Source organism: Hippoglossus hippoglossus, chromosome 12, assembly GCF_009819705.1.
Source record: "Hippoglossus hippoglossus isolate fHipHip1 chromosome 12, fHipHip1.pri, whole genome shotgun sequence".
Classification (NCBI taxonomy): Eukaryota; Metazoa; Chordata; class Actinopteri; order Pleuronectiformes; family Pleuronectidae; genus Hippoglossus; species Hippoglossus hippoglossus.
The window spans coordinates 4,163,519-4,179,061 of NC_047162.1; the positions used below are offsets into that span (position 1 = coordinate 4,163,519).

Genomic DNA, 15,543 nt, shown 5'->3' on the forward strand with positions numbered 1-15,543 from the left:
TGTAATGTCCTCTGAAGTCATGGAGACACAACTGTGTGTGTTGTGTGCGCTTGTGTGTGTAGGGGTGGGGGGGCTACATCGAAGACCCCCCCCCCCATCCCTTCCCTTCCCTTCTCTTCCCTCCCCTCCCCCACCACACTCTTCGTTTCCTGCACGAGGTGGCGGTCCTCCCCCCACAGTAAACACACCCATTGATGAGAAAGAGAGAGAGAGAGAGAGAGAGGTGGGGGGACCAGAAGGAGGAGGAGGAGGAGGAGGACTGTCACACAGCAGCGGAGTCCAGTCTCCGCACAACTCTGCCCGTCCTCGGCAACAGCAGCCTCGTCTCTCAGTGCGTGCGTGAGCCCCGATGTCCGTGAATCTACCCGCACACGTGTAATCAGTAAGTGTGTGGAGGAGAGAGAGCGGCCTCAGCGCGACCGAGTTTCCGGCTTTTCCACGGGAACGAGCACGGACTTACCAGCCGACTCCCCCCCCCCCCCCCCCACCCCCCACACACCGAGCGCGGGGCTCGCATCGTGGCTTTTTCACGGGTGGCATGCTCCGGGGACACCGCGGGCGCTGTTGAACTCCTGCTTTCACCCGAAGAGGTACATTTTTTTTTACTACCGATCAGCTCCCAACACGGGCTGCTCCACACCCACACCATTGTTTTAATGGAGCCGCTGGTGCATCCCTGACGATGGGAAACTAACAAGAGAGACAGAGCGCGCAGCAGGAAACAGGCGAACACACAAAAGATTGTTGTGATCATGTCAGGGGTATGTTGTTGCGGCCATCTACCCAGCACTGGGATTGTTGCATGTGTGTATCTGTATGAAATGTGCCCCCAGATCTCCTCCTCTCCTCCCGTGTGTCCTCTCCGGAGCGTCTCCTGAACTCACGCACGCCCGAGATGTATTTTGAAGGCGACATCAGGTGTGACTGTGTCGCCCCCTCTTCTCCATTATCCTTTTGATAACCAGTAGTTAGTGGGGAGGTTTAAACCCAGTTTCCCCTCGTGGACAGCTGGTGGGGGACTAAATCTCATTCGGTTTGATTTGAATGAAGATGGATGCAGACGATCAGATCAATAGTTGCTGGTCTGCTCTTGTTTTTGAATATCGTTTCATCCCCCCCCGCCCCCTCCCCTTGAGAACGGCAGATGTATACACTTGGCCCATATAAGCCTGTTGTTTACTTTCGAAGTCTCTCCCTCCCCATCCCTCTTCCTGCGGCCCCGCGGATGACCGTGAACACCTGGCAATGGTTTTTAAACAGAGTGCAGCCCGGCTAGGCCACAGCCCAGTCCGCAGATCATGCATATGTCTTTTCTTCTTGTTCTTCACCATGTTCTTTCTGAGGGTGGACATCTCTCACACACTGTCAGGGCACGTTGGAGTGAATGTACTGGCTGTGGTGTTGTCACAGAAACGGGGCTGTGAAATCAATCATGGACTAACTACCATGGGCACTGATTGATGACTGTTATTTCTGGTTGGCTCTGGGGCTGGAATTAGTAATTATTTTTTGGTTAATTGATCAGTGACACTGCATTGATATGTGCTTGTTTAGTTTGTGACCAGCAGCCAGACACTTAACGGTATTCACATATGTGACAAAGAAAAGCAGCAGAGTCTGAAGCAGAGAGTGGGTAGTGTCCCTTTGACTATTTGTGCTTGAAAAATGACTGAATCTGTTGTTAAAATATTTTATAATTTTTCTGTCAGGCATTTAATGCATGAACATTTCAGTGCTTGTTGGTTTACGCTGCAAAATAATTTATTTTGAAGATTTCTTTTTCCCGTTTTATTTTATATTTTCATTAAGGTTATACATTACAATGAATATTCCTTAGTAACCACTCTTGACATTAATTATTACAACTGGAATCGAAGTGAATGCGTACGCTCATCAGGTAATAATGAGAGAGCACGATGAAGCCAAAAACCAAACGGCCACACTATCACATTACGAGTGCAACACAAGCAATCAGGTGGAGCCTAGTATGTGAAAAGTTAGTTTGAGGACAAGTTAGGTAATTGATATCCAAATTGTCGTTTGATTTGAAAATGTTTGAAAGTCAGCCCTAAAATTATCTGTCAAGCAAAGTGAGGTAACCAAAGTGTTGAGGATATTACGTTTCCTCCTGTGGATGCAGCTGAAAAAAAGTCATTAATTTGTCCTTGGTTAGAGATGAGATTAAAAGCTAATAATCTTAGTGGTAAGATCTCAACATTAACCAAACAATTGAAATGGTTTTCTATAATAATAACATAATAATAACTATTCTTTCAATGTTTGGAATTTTCAACTCCCTCGCTATGACTAAAAACTCAGCCAGTTACTGACTGGCGCTCCAGGACTGCGCTGTCTGCTTCACTGCTTAGATCTGCAGGCGTTGGTCAAGGTGGTTGCAAGAAATCCTCAGCAACAGAGAGCAGGCTGTCATCAGAGCTTTCCATGTTGAGCTGCAAGTTACTTTAAACTCTGGAGTGGGGACCTGATGCATATTATAATTATATAATATATTGGCTACTACGTCAAACAAAATCGGCGACAATTCCCTCCATAGCTTTGTGTTTTAACTTAGGATGTTAACAGTGTTGCTGTAACCCGTTTTCTCTGAAGAGCCACATTAACTGCAGTGACTGTGAGCTTGGCCTGTGATAATGCTGCGGAGCTTCTTCAGAAGTAGTCCTCCTTAAACTGTCACTTTTTATTGTTTGCGTGCAGGACACTGTTTGCACAGCCTTTTACTAAACAGTCAATGATGCAGACTGGGTTTACTTAGCTGCTGTTATTTTTTCACGCATTGCCTTTAGGCTATTCCAGAGGTCTGTTAGGCAGTCGACACAATCTTCAGACCCGAGTTCACAACTTTTAAAAATAAAAGTGTGACATGACTGAGATCAGCACCGGTTGCGGGGTCAGTCCATCTGTGTCTGTAACAGTCCTACATGGTGGTTTGACCCAGTTACCGACCACTGATGTGGTTTATTTGAGGATGCAGAAGAAGCACACTTCCCCGCAATAGAACAAGAAGAACAACAGAATTAAATATGGCATACATGTACAGATAGGTAAAGTATGTACTCGGAAATATTTTTACTAGAATATATAGGTTTGACTCAAAGTAGTGAAACATCTGTAACCAAAAAATGTTGGGAACAAGCAACTTTATAACATAGGACAAAGTCCCATTTAAATTACAAATGGGTGAACGAAAAAGGGTTCCATGACCTGCAGGCCTACTTGTTAACCCAGGCTTTATAATTTGAAATGCAAATGGTGTAAGTATGTGGCTTTCTGCTCTTCTCTTTCTCCAGCTCTCCTGCACTCACTGCATGTATGAGTGAGCTCATTGAACTCTGGTTAAGAGTTTGTTGGTTGTTTGATGAAATGCAAAACTTAGATTATGTAACCAGATCACCTCTGGTAATTGTGTGGGGGCGGTATGTAATCGAATGGGACCGTGGCAGCGGGATAATACAGGAATGTGTGAACTCACATTATCATGTTTTAGGCCATGAGGTAATAAATGTAAAATTTCAGGTATTATAAAAGGTGGGGTTGTTGAATAGATGCTGTGTTGAAAAGTAAGACTTTAAGACATTTAGAAATTCCTGATTCTCTGTTTTCAGAGATGACCTACGGGTAAAATCCGGAGAAAATGACCACTAAATAATAACTGCTGATTTGTCATCAAATGATTTTATTCGGTCATGTGCATCAGCTACCGTGCCTCTGTCCTGCACCGCTGAAGGTGATACTTATTAACATGCTAATCATTGGGATACGCAAATCCTTGCAAGTTCACTGACTTATTTATTTGGGTCAATTGCTTAAATCAACCCACTTAGGACTTCCAGAATACATGAGCTACAGTCTTAGTTGTGGGTGTGTGTATGTGTGTAGGTGTGTGGAATGTGACATGTGACATGTGTAGCAGGTGAGAGTCTCATTATAGTTGAGCCAGAGGCTATGAGATGACGGGTTGCTAGTTTTGTCGCTGGAATGCAATAAATCCTGCATTTCATTAAGTTGTGATGAATAATATTCTCCCTCTTATTATTATTGTCAAATATAACTGGAAAGCTGTTTGTACATATAGGTTTTCCAAGTCTTAATTTAAGCTAACAGGCTGCCGGCTGTTGCTTTATATTCAGCATGCATGAGAGTGGTATCCATCTTCTAATCTCACCAAGGGCAAGAGAGTGAATAAATAAGAGTCAAACTATTCATCGGAAGCCGCTTTATTGGCTCACATCTCTTGAATTCAATTGGACAGATTTATTTCATGACATAACCACAGGATGTGCTTTTTTATCGTTATAGTTCACATTAAATTGAAATCGGGCATCGTACATTCTCGGTATCTTTCTCTCCTTGCACTATTCAGCCTCACTGTAAAGGCCCAATGAACACAGCCCGTTCAAGGCAGGAATGTTGAGCCTTTTTTCTGTCTCTCGCCGTTCTGTATAAAAGGTACGGATGCATGGAATGATAGTAGGGCTGTTGTTGTTCCACTAGTATGCTGGCAGCGTAGGTCGTCCCGGGGCATAATCGATGTCTGGAAACAAGAGCTGAATGGTGGAACAGGTCGCTGACGATGTTGTGCCTCTAATTTCTAATGCCAGCATATTTAAAATCATACACAGGGCAGAAATATGCTGGCTTGTTAGGTTCTGTGTAAATGAGGAAAGCATACAGAGCTTCTGCTTTCAGACATGCCCTGAACTGGGGCCGATTGTGAGAATGCAAATGTCTGAGTGACTTGCTCTGGACTTTCCCCGGAGTTTCTCCTTCCAGCTCCCTAGTAAAATGTCAGGTAAACGTCCGAGTGAGCCAATGTGAGAATGCAGCGACCGAGCGGGTTGATAACAGGTGACGGATGCATAACACAACCCAAATGAACAGAAAACAAATATCTCAAGATGAAAAAGAGATGCCATACACGTAGACGATGCCCGGCCCAATTTTCCGGAGTTTATGTCTGAAAGCAGCTATAACGCGAGACTGTGTAAGAAGGAGCTACATTTTGTAATAAACGCTTGAATGCTTTGTAATTAGCTTAGATACATCATTATGCATGCAGCAGGTTTGTGAGGCAGCAGCACCACAACAGCAAACCTGAGTGTTGTGGAGGAAAAACACAAAGTTTCTTTGCTTTAGCTTCGCTTTAACAGTAATTTGATCATGTTCGATGGACTTATGCCAAATAACAATGCAGCTCTGTCGAAGCCAAAGGTGTAAGGGACACCTGATTGTGTGTTCACGTGATAGCATTCTGAGGATTCTGTAGCAGATGATGCAACTGGAGGAAAATATATATAAATTATAAAATTGTGGTTCAACTTGACCCTGTCAGTTAGCATTGATGACAATCATGACAAGCTTTTGGGTGGAGAAAATGGTATCGAAGCACTCTTGCCTGTGTTGCACTGCCTCTCCCATCATTGCTATTGCTGGTTATTTATTGTGTGATACACTTAGAATATGGATTGGCATGAGAATGTAAAGTTTTTAAGGATGTTTTCCTACTGTAAACAACCTTGCCTTGAACATTTTTTCATCAGTGAAATCAATTGAAGCCTGCAGAATTAGATGAGTATAATCCATTCTGAAGGTTTACTGTTAAGATTAAGGAATCTTCTTTCACTGCTCAAATAATTTCCCCAAAAACTATAGAGGGTTAGGGTGAGACCTTAAAAACGTCTGCTTGAAGAATCTGTCAGTTGTGGATTTAATAGGTCAGACAGCGACTCAGTATTTCGGGAAACTCACGGCTGCAGGCACTTGACATGTCTTGAAATTGGGTGGGATGAAAGTGAGCCCTGAGCGAGGACAGGGCAAGGACTGTGAGGATTGGAGCTGTGACTTTGGAAGAGGAGTAAATTCTGTGCATTTCTCAGAAGCTTAAAAGAAATCCTGCTCTCTCTTTTTTTTTTTTTTACCTCTTTTTTTCTTATAAATCACAGCATCTCAACTAGAGGGGGATTAGTACTGGTAAGAGATGAAAGTGGAAAAGCCTCCTGCTCTCTGAAGAGAAGACAATTGTTATCTGCTTGACCTTCACAACTACCAGATATATGCCGCTCGTACTTTTAATCATCAAATGTCTTCCTATTTCTTAGAAAGGAAAATGCTAGGGGTCAACAATGTAATATTTTAGCATTGACATCACAGTGTGGCAACGTGCAATAGTCCCTGCCGAGGATGCAATTTAATCTACAGCAAAATCTGCTTTTTATACTTAGACTTTTAATCAAGTTTCACTAATACACATCATCATTTAGCTTGAGTTTTAGTTTTTACATTCTACCAGCAGGGGAGATCTTTGTTGAATTTGGTTGGATGTCTGATCATACAAGATAAATTGTTATGACACTCTAATAATCTAAATTATTTCCTGAACAATATTATTATTATTATTACTTAAAACCTGCTTCCTCTTTACAAAAAAACTGTTTTAAAGAGAACTTCAAAATGTTCTACAGCAAGCAGACACTGTATAATAATTTACTCAAAATAGTAATTGCATTAAAGAAAGATTTTTCTTGTCTTTTCTCTCCCAGGATTCAATGAAAATGTCCGTGTGCGTCCATGAGAACCGGAAATCCAGAGCCAGCACTGGCTCTATGAACATCTACCTGTTCCACAAGTCTTCCTATGCCGACAGTGTCCTCATGCACCTCAACTCATTGCGGCAGCAAAGGCTTTTCACGGACGTCCTGCTTCATGCCGGCAGCCGCTCCTTCCCCTGCCATCGTGCAGTGCTGGCTGCCTGCAGCCGCTACTTTGAGGCCATGTTCAGTGGTGGGCTGAGGGAGAGCCAGGCCAGCGAAGTCAACTTCCATGACTCCATCCACCCGGAGGTTTTAGAACTTCTGCTGGATTATGCATACTCGTCACGTGTAGTCATCAACGAGGAGAACGCAGAGTCACTTCTGGAAGCAGGGGACATGTTGGAATTTCAGGACATCCGAGATGCCTGTGCTGAATTCCTAGAGAGAAACCTTCATCCGACTAACTGTCTTGGCATGTTGATACTCTCTGATGCCCACCAGTGTACCAAGCTGTCAGAGCTCTCCTGGGGCATGTGCCTCAGCAACTTCCCAGCTATTTGCAAGACAGAGGACTTCCTCCAATTGCCCAAAGATATGGTGGTGCAACTTTTGTCACACGAGGAGCTAGAGACAGAAGATGAGAGACTTGTTTATGAAGCTGCTCTTAACTGGATCAACTATGATGTGGAAAAGAGACACTGCTACCTACCGGAGCTTCTGAGAACGGTCCGCCTCGCCCTGCTGCCTGCCATCTTTCTGATGGAGAATGTCTCTACAGAAGAGTTGATCAACGCCCAGGCCAAGAGCAAGGAACTGGTGGATGAAGCGATCCGCTGTAAGCTGAAAATCCTGCAGAATGATGGTGTTGTAAACAGCCCCTGTGCTCGACCAAGAAAAACCAGCCATGCTCTCTTTCTACTTGGAGGGCAGACTTTCATGTGTGACAAGTTGTACCTGGTAGACCAGAAGGCCAAAGAGATCATCCCCAAAGCTGACATCCCCAGCCCCAGGAAGGAGTTCAGTGCCTGCGCCATCGGCTGTAAGGTGTACATCACTGGTGGGAGAGGCTCAGAGAATGGTGTGTCTAAAGATGTATGGGTCTACGACACTGTCCAAGAGGAGTGGTCCAAAGCAGCTCCAATGCTCATCGCTAGGTTTGGCCATGGTTCTGCAGAGTTAAAACATTGCCTCTATGTAGTAGGAGGCCACACTGCAGCAACTGGCTGCCTCCCGGCTTCTCCATCCGTGTCACTCAAACAGGTGGAGCAATTCGACCCAGTGGCGAACAAGTGGACCATGGTGGCTCCCCTGAGAGAAGGCGTGAGCAATGCAGCAGTAGTCAGCGTCAAACTCAAGCTGTTTGCCTTCGGAGGAACCAGCGTCACCCACGACAAGCTGCCCAAGGTGCAGTGCTACGATCCGCAGGAGAATCGATGGACTGTGCCCGCATCTTGCCCGCAACCCTGGCGCTACACAGCTGCCGCCGTGCTAGGAAACCAGATCTTCGTCATGGGTGGGGATACAGAGTTTTCAGCATGCTCGGCTTATAAGTTCAGCAGCGACACCTACCAGTGGACTAAAGTGGGCGATGTCACAGCCAAGCGGATGAGCTGCCAGGCTGTAGCATCGGGGAACAAACTCTATGTGGTGGGTGGGTACTTTGGCACACAACGGTGTAAAACTCTGGACTGCTATGACCCCACACTGGATGCTTGGAACAGCATCACCACTGTGCCGTACTCGCTCATCCCCACTGCTTTCGTCAGCACCTGGAAACATCTGCCTGCTTGAGCCCCAAAACTCTCGACCTGCACCGTTTTCATAAGGTATGTCTGACCTCTCATGTCTCTTTGTCTGTTTTAGGGTGTACTACTGCATGTGGAGATAAAAATGTAAGCCCTTTGCTTTAGTGCTTGAAAATTAAAAAAATCTGGGTATGTGGCGCTTCAAAGAAGTGAGATTATCTTATTTGATGCTACTAAGTAAATGTGTGTAATGTAAATGCCAGGTTTGACATGGAGGAAAATGTATTGAACAGTAAAGATCTTAATGTTGGTTGTGCTGCATCGAATTCTATACTTTTAAAAAATTTAAGTTTAACGATCTATACAACATTGATTCAGTTACATTTTTTATAACTTAACTCATTGATTTTTGGTTTGGTGCACTAAGTAGGCAGATACTAAGATCGTACGTATCTACTTTGTATTTTCAGGGTGTAGAGATAATTATATTCTCGCTGATATCCCTCTTTCACACTATCACTTCACACAAACATCAGAATCACAGAGATACATATTGAAGCAGCACATTTTAAAGTCAATGCATTTTACTTTCAAGTGTTCAATTTGAGCTGCGAGTAGCCTTCACACAAGAGTAAATCATTATAGATTATACCTACAAATTCACACAAATACAACAAAAATAAAGTTAAATTGAGAAAAATAAGGGTGAAAATGGACAAAAATAAAACTAATAAAATATTCCTGAACTGCAATTTTTATATATGCACATCAGCCAACATATTTTACATGCTGATGCTGCAATCCAAGCATTGATATCCAATTGTTGGTCCCTGTGGGTAGGTAGTGTCTTCTCAGTAGAAGAGAGGAGGGAAATGTAGCAGAGGGAGGGTGGACGGGTGGGGGATTGATAGGGGCTTGTGTGTGTTAGTTAAGTGAGTTATGTCGCTATAGGCATGGGCTGAAGGACAGAGGAGGTAATTGAAAGAGAATGGGATACTTTTATTGCTCCTGTGGGGGAAATCGTTCTAAGAGGCAAAAGGGGGTCTGCCAATTAGACAAGCCACACACCAGCAGGCTACAACACCCTGGCGAGGCTAATCCACTCTCAGTCACCTTCCTTTGTTGCGGTTTTGGTCTTTGCGTTGGGTGAGAGGGAGGCAGCCAGAGACTCACGCAGTGTCGGAGAACATTCATCATCAGTTCCAAGTGGAGGTGACTGAGAGAAGTGGCAAAAGAGGAAATGAGGAGCCCCCCACCTCCAAAGCCCAGTCAGACCCACGTCATCGTTGATAGTCATGGTCTCACTCTAAAGATTTACTGTTAAAGTCAGAAGTCTCTTCTGGCTCCATCTATGTCTTCTTGGCCTCATTCTAACCCCGCTCCCCTGCTGTGATGATGAACGGTGCAGGCGTATGTAGAGCGTGTTTAGTCATCTGGCTAACCTGATCTTCCTGCATGCTGCAGGCCGTGGAGCCCCGATCACATCACATCACACAAACCTTACACCCTAATCCCATGCCCTCAAACATAAACAGGCAGACAGTCCCCGTTTATTTCTCTGTATTTGTAAAAACGGTTGGCAGCCCTCAGCTCCAGAGTGACTCCCCACTGTCCAGCACCACACACTCTCTTATTCGAATTTAGCCAGGAAGCAGCTCAGAGCAGCTTCACTGCTCCGATGCCGTGATGTCCTTCCTCTCCACAGGATGAAATATTTTTTGAAGACTTATTATTCCCTTTCTTTTCACCGGCTCATCTCTGAAAAGGAGAGACTACACTGAAGGTTTGAACCATCTCTAAGCCAGTGCAACACAGTGTTCGGTGAAGGATATAATCCTGCCACTAATTTAATATGGAATTTGTTTTTTGCGCGTCTGCCTGTCATGGCAACTGACTGTCTACTCGGTGAACGCGCTGAAAAGACAGAATGTGGAGGAATGGAAAAGAAGGCTGACTGTTTAGGAATGAAAGGGGGGAAAGGAAGTATGTTAGACCTCACAGAAGGAGACTGTAACTGGGAGAGAAAGAAGTTCTAGATTTCTCCCAGGGGAACAATTCCAAACTTCTCTTTTGTTTGCTTGGAAAGCTTTTAGCTGGGGCTAGTGGTGCGGACAATTCAAATGACACATTATTTTTGACTGACGTTATTAATGTTAATAATGTAGCATTACTTTAAGGACAGTACTGTTGCAGATATTTTAAAGAAATTTACACATGATAAATTACTTTTTTTAAACCACCAAAAAGCTATAAATGTAAATCTTGCATGACATCGGTCACTTCACTTCGACAGGACGGTATAATGAATTGAAACTCAAATGCAGTTTTAAGGCCAAGAAAACATCACATTTAATCTTTATTACAACTTTACAATTTGAATTTAAAGCTTAATGCATCTTGCCTCATAACACCATACTGATATATGGCCTGACATTTGCCAAATAGTCCAGGGATAAGAACCAAGTGAACGAATGCAACGCCACCACAAACGAGTCAGTCTCTACACACACTGAGCTGGAGTAACCTGATCAGCTTCATGGCAGTTTAAATGCTCATTAAAATAAATGAATGTGGTATGCAGAGGTGGCAAAAGTACTCACATTCTTTACTGAAGTCTCTGGGAAAAGTAGAAGTACTGATTCAACTCATTTACTCAAGTAAAAGTAAGAAAGTACAGGCCCCAAAATGTACTCAAGTACAAAAGGAAATAAAGGAAAAATGATTTTTTAACTTCAATGATACATGATGCCCCTTATGATAACTCGGCAAAACAAAAAAAGGTTCTAGGCACACAAAAACTTTTGCCAACAACCTGCACAGTGCTGCTACAGAGAAAGACAAAAAAATCACTGGACACAGTCTAGTTTTGCTGTAAGACAAATTTCAGACTGAATAATAAAGACTGAACTGAACCGACGTCCTGCATATGAGCACCTGGATCATTGTTTGCAGGGAATAAATGGATGGGGAATGTGCTGGCGTTGATTAAGTCCCTGCCCTTTGTACACACCGCCCCTCGCTGCTACCGATTGGATGGTTTAGTGAGGTCATTTTTGTTAGAGATAAGTGCAAGAGCAATAGTTGTTTTTAATGCACCAGTGGGAGTGAAGAAGAACCTTCACTCAGATAGAAAGTGTTGTTGGGAACAGACTGTACAGAGTTGAACAATTTACCAGATCTGTTCGAGATACAGAATGTAAGACCGTAACTTGGAAATATGTGATGCTCATGGTGTTAAATCCTTGTTCCGACCTAATCAGGGAGAAATTCTTAAATTTCGCCAGTGATTGTTGAGTGTTATTGCAGTTTGGGTTTGTGTTGGATTAAACCATTTAAGAAGTACATAAAAAGCAGTCCAATACAGTATCAAATAGGAAGCTATTGCTTTGGATTGGATTTCACTGTCCAGGTTTTGATTTGATTGTATCCACCCTCGGTAAATCCCCCACTTTGAAAAAGGAAAAACACTGAATAATTAAAAATGTCATTAACGTTGTGAGATGACCCAGGAGCTTTATGCCTGAGCGTTTTCTTTTCTTAATTTCTTTTCTCTTTTTTTTACTTCCTTTTGTACTTGGAATAATTAAAAAGTCATCTTCATACGTCATATTAGCCTGTTTAACGAGTCCTTCTTTTTCTCTCCCGCAGATTTCCCTGTTTTGCATCATCTTCTGGACTCCAACTGTGAAGAAGCACACATTCTCTTCCTCTGAAAGAGACATTGAGCAGTGATGTACAGGCACCCACATTCATTTTAACGTTGCGAAGATGCCGAAGCGGAGACGCGTATAGCTGGACACTTCGCTGGAATGATGCCACCTCCTGTGGCAGGGAAGGAAGATGAGACGTACAGTGACAGTAATTCACGCAAACAAACCAAACAAACCGCTGCTTGTAATTTGAGGATCACCCATGTCCACATCCAGCATATCAGGCTTTCATGCTGCCATATGAGGACTGCAAGCATACGACACAACCTGCATTTTTCCCTTTTAGACATGGCAGGCTTGTAAGGCTCTGTATTGAGGTTTTTCTCTATGATTTAAAAAAAAAAAAAAATGGACAAAAAAACACTCATAGCATGATGAATGTTCTGTTTAGACCGAGGGAAGGAGAACGCAGCGATGGGTGTGCGGAAGAACAGAAAGCAACTAGGTTTGACTGAATACAGTTGATTTATAAAATGCACAATGAAGGAGCAAACCTTCCCTTTCTGTCCTCTGATAAGCTCTTCTGTTTGACCCTTTGTATGCATTTCTTTTCTTTTTTTTTTCAAAGGCGTGCTTCTAACAGCTCGCACACAGAAACAAACCTCCGAGTGTTCCTCTCGTGAAGGCTCTGGCAGTCCGCTGTCACTGCCAGTTGCGAGGTGTTGATGCCCAACACCAGTTGAGGAGGACGGAGGGGGATCTGTGCTTAGCTATGGGGGCGGGGGGCGGGGGGGCGGGTGGGGGGGGGGTCAATGTGCCTTGAGGGTCATGACCTTACATGTTTGCTGTTTTGCAGCTACACACTAACGCCCGCTGAGTGCCGGTTAACAGGCCCACTGTAACAATTCAGTGTTGTCATATTCAGCTGTACACTTAATGCTGTAAAAGAGCGGCTGCGCTTCTTCAGATAAAAGCAGCGGCTTGCTTGCTGAGTCATAGATAAAAGCCTTTTTAGAGCATGTCCACTCATAGTGATTCAGTGCAACTGGCATGAACTCTTCTCTATGGTCACAGGACTTTTGTCACCTTAACCTAAACTGAGAATTTAATCGGTTTCTTTTTCTTTTTTTTTCAAACTTGCTGCAATGTAGTCTTAATTTATATGACGATGTTTACTCTGTTATGTTCATATGTTTTAATCCTATTTATTTCCTCTCTGCCTGCATTCATATGTGAAACTATGTTTGGGTTATGTCGTGCATGGCCACGTGTTGTGTTTTATTTGACCTCAGTTGGGCTGCATTTTGCACAGTTCAGTCTTTTGCAGGAGAAACTTGTTCTTTTGAAAGAGGCAGGGGGTGCAACTCGTCAGAGTGTGGATGGAAGAAGGAGAATGGCTCTGATTACTGATGACGTAAAGCAGTTTTTGCTTCTGCTTGAAAAGGAAGATTCAATTAGGTTGAAAGAATTAATAATTTTTACTTTACATAGACTCTCTTTAAGCTCTAACCTGGGTCCAAACCTAATTTGCCTGTTGGGGCTCAAATTGTACCAAAACAGACCAGAAGATATGAGCCATAAGGCAGCTGGACCGGTGCGGTGTGTGATCCAGTGACTATCAAGGACATCACAGAGGAATCCTGACATGGTTAAGAATGCGATGGCCTGTGCAGCTGTCCTTCGAGACAGCTGGAGAACTGTCACATGTGTTCACTTGGCTCTTTGGGGTGTAAAGCCACAGTATTCTTCACCATTAAGTGGAGAGAGAGAGAGAAAGAGAGAGAGAGTTGAATCCAGCAAACTGTGCATTGATAAGGGCAGACACCGCAGTGCTTTTCATCATAGTGTTAATGATGCACATACAAAAGAAAAAGAAAAAAAGAACAAACAGTGAGAATGTCCTGAAACACGTGCATATCAAATGCTTGGTAACTCTAATAATGTGTTTTTGTCTGTGTGTCTGTCTATGTGACCTGAACATTGACATTTTACAATTGGATATAAATGGACTCATTGAATTTCAATGTAAGAGGTAATGTTTCAGTGCAACGTGTATTGTTTTCTTCCTCGCGTCCTTCCTCATGGATTCATGAATAAATTCAGATCGGTGGCGATCATCCGGGAAACGGCCCTGTAAATTCCTGCTCCCCCTTTCTTAAGCCGCCCAAAAGTTACTCCTTTTATCTGCGGTCTCTGGACTTCACAGAGACCCTCGTGGCCCCGTAATGTTCACCTCCTCCAGCCATTGAACACAGATCCTCTGGCCCCCACCAATCAGATAAGAGCATTTCTTTCCCATAGAGCACAAGTTGCCCTGACAACAGCGAGTAATGAATGCCCCTTCAATTCGCTCCTAATTGCTGAGTGGCATTTCCCATTTCTACTCTTGCCCTCCTCTTATTCTCTGTTTTATCTGGAAATCCAGCCGGCTCGGATTGGAGCACAGTATCCTCCTTCACATCATGATGTAAATGAGACAGAGACCCTGTCAGTGTGCATCAGTTTGCTTTTTTTCTTTTGTCATGCAAGAGTTTATTTTCTATTTTTATGACATTATTTTGTACATGTGATTTTTTTCACAATGTGAAATTCATGGCTAATAAACATAAGAGTTTTTTCCTCTTGACTGTAAAGCTCTCTGCCTCTTTGTTTCAGATTCGGAGATAATTTGTCTGTCTACCTTAATGGGATTGTGCAGATTTAGCAGGGAAAAGCAGCTCCAGCCCAGCGTAGGGTGCGTTCTCATTACTGCATGTTTCACATATTTAGGCAGCTTTGGAGTGAATGCAGCAGCCAGAGAGTCCTGAGGTATTTCAGGCAGTATATCATGCGTACAGCTTTTGTTCTGTGGAGGAGGGACTGAAATCATCTTATCTATGCCTCTGGCTCCGAAGCTTCCTGCACAAGAACAGGCAACACACAGCCAGATACTTTCCCTTTCTCTGTCAAGTCACCTTGGCAACGGCAACCTTTATCTGCAAACTGTGGGGGCTGGAGGAGAACATGAAATCTTAAAAAGCACCTCTCGCTATTCTCCTCCTCCCTCCCCCCCTTGGCCTGCCTCCCCTCTCACTTCCTACGCCCCCCTCTCACACTTTTCATCAGTGAAATGCACTGCAAGCCGCTCACCGGTGGTGGAGGCCCCCCTCCTGCTTTTGCCGTGTCCTGGTTTGTAACAGTTCTAACATCCCATTAGTGAGCGACTGCCGCTGCGTTCCTCCAGCTCTGTTCACTGTTTACATTCCTTGCCCTGACACAACTCCTGACCGTTGACACAAAGTTGAGAAACACCAGTTTGTCTGGATCCTGACCCTCGTGCACTCACAAACAAAATACACCCATTCACTCGGGAGGGGGGCTTGGGAAATAAACAAGCATTTGCCTGGCTGCCCACAATGTGTGCTGAGATGTTGAAACAATCTTGTCTGCGCTATTTCGAGATAATTCAGTCGCAAGATGATCTTTCTCAAGCATGTCTGAGAAACAGGAAAGGGGGAAAAAACAGTTTGACACCGAGGGGGGAAACGTGGGAGCTCTGTGTGCAGGAGGCCCCCTCAGCGGCCCTTTGTGATCCAGCAGCCCCCCCACACATTAATCAAG

The 15,543-nt window shown here is 44.0% G+C and overlaps 1 protein-coding gene across 2 annotated transcripts; it reads left to right on the top strand.

The window, feature by feature from the left end:
- The first annotated feature begins 210 nt into the window (after positions 1-210).
- enc1 (ectodermal-neural cortex 1) lies at positions 211-13,810 on the top strand. 2 transcript variants are annotated; one of them, XM_034602590.1, is made up of 3 exons: positions 211-761; positions 6,558-8,374; positions 11,942-13,810. In XM_034602590.1, exons 1-2 carry the CDS (start codon positions 753-755, stop codon positions 8,337-8,339), a joined length of 1,791 nt encoding a protein of 596 aa, XP_034458481.1. In that variant the 5' UTR covers positions 211-752; the 3' UTR covers positions 8,340-8,374; positions 11,942-13,810. The 2 variants fall into 2 exon arrangements, with proteins under 2 accessions (XP_034458481.1, XP_034458482.1); XM_034602591.1 differs by having other exon boundaries at positions 211-590.
- Positions 13,811-15,543: the final 1,733 nt, after the last annotated feature.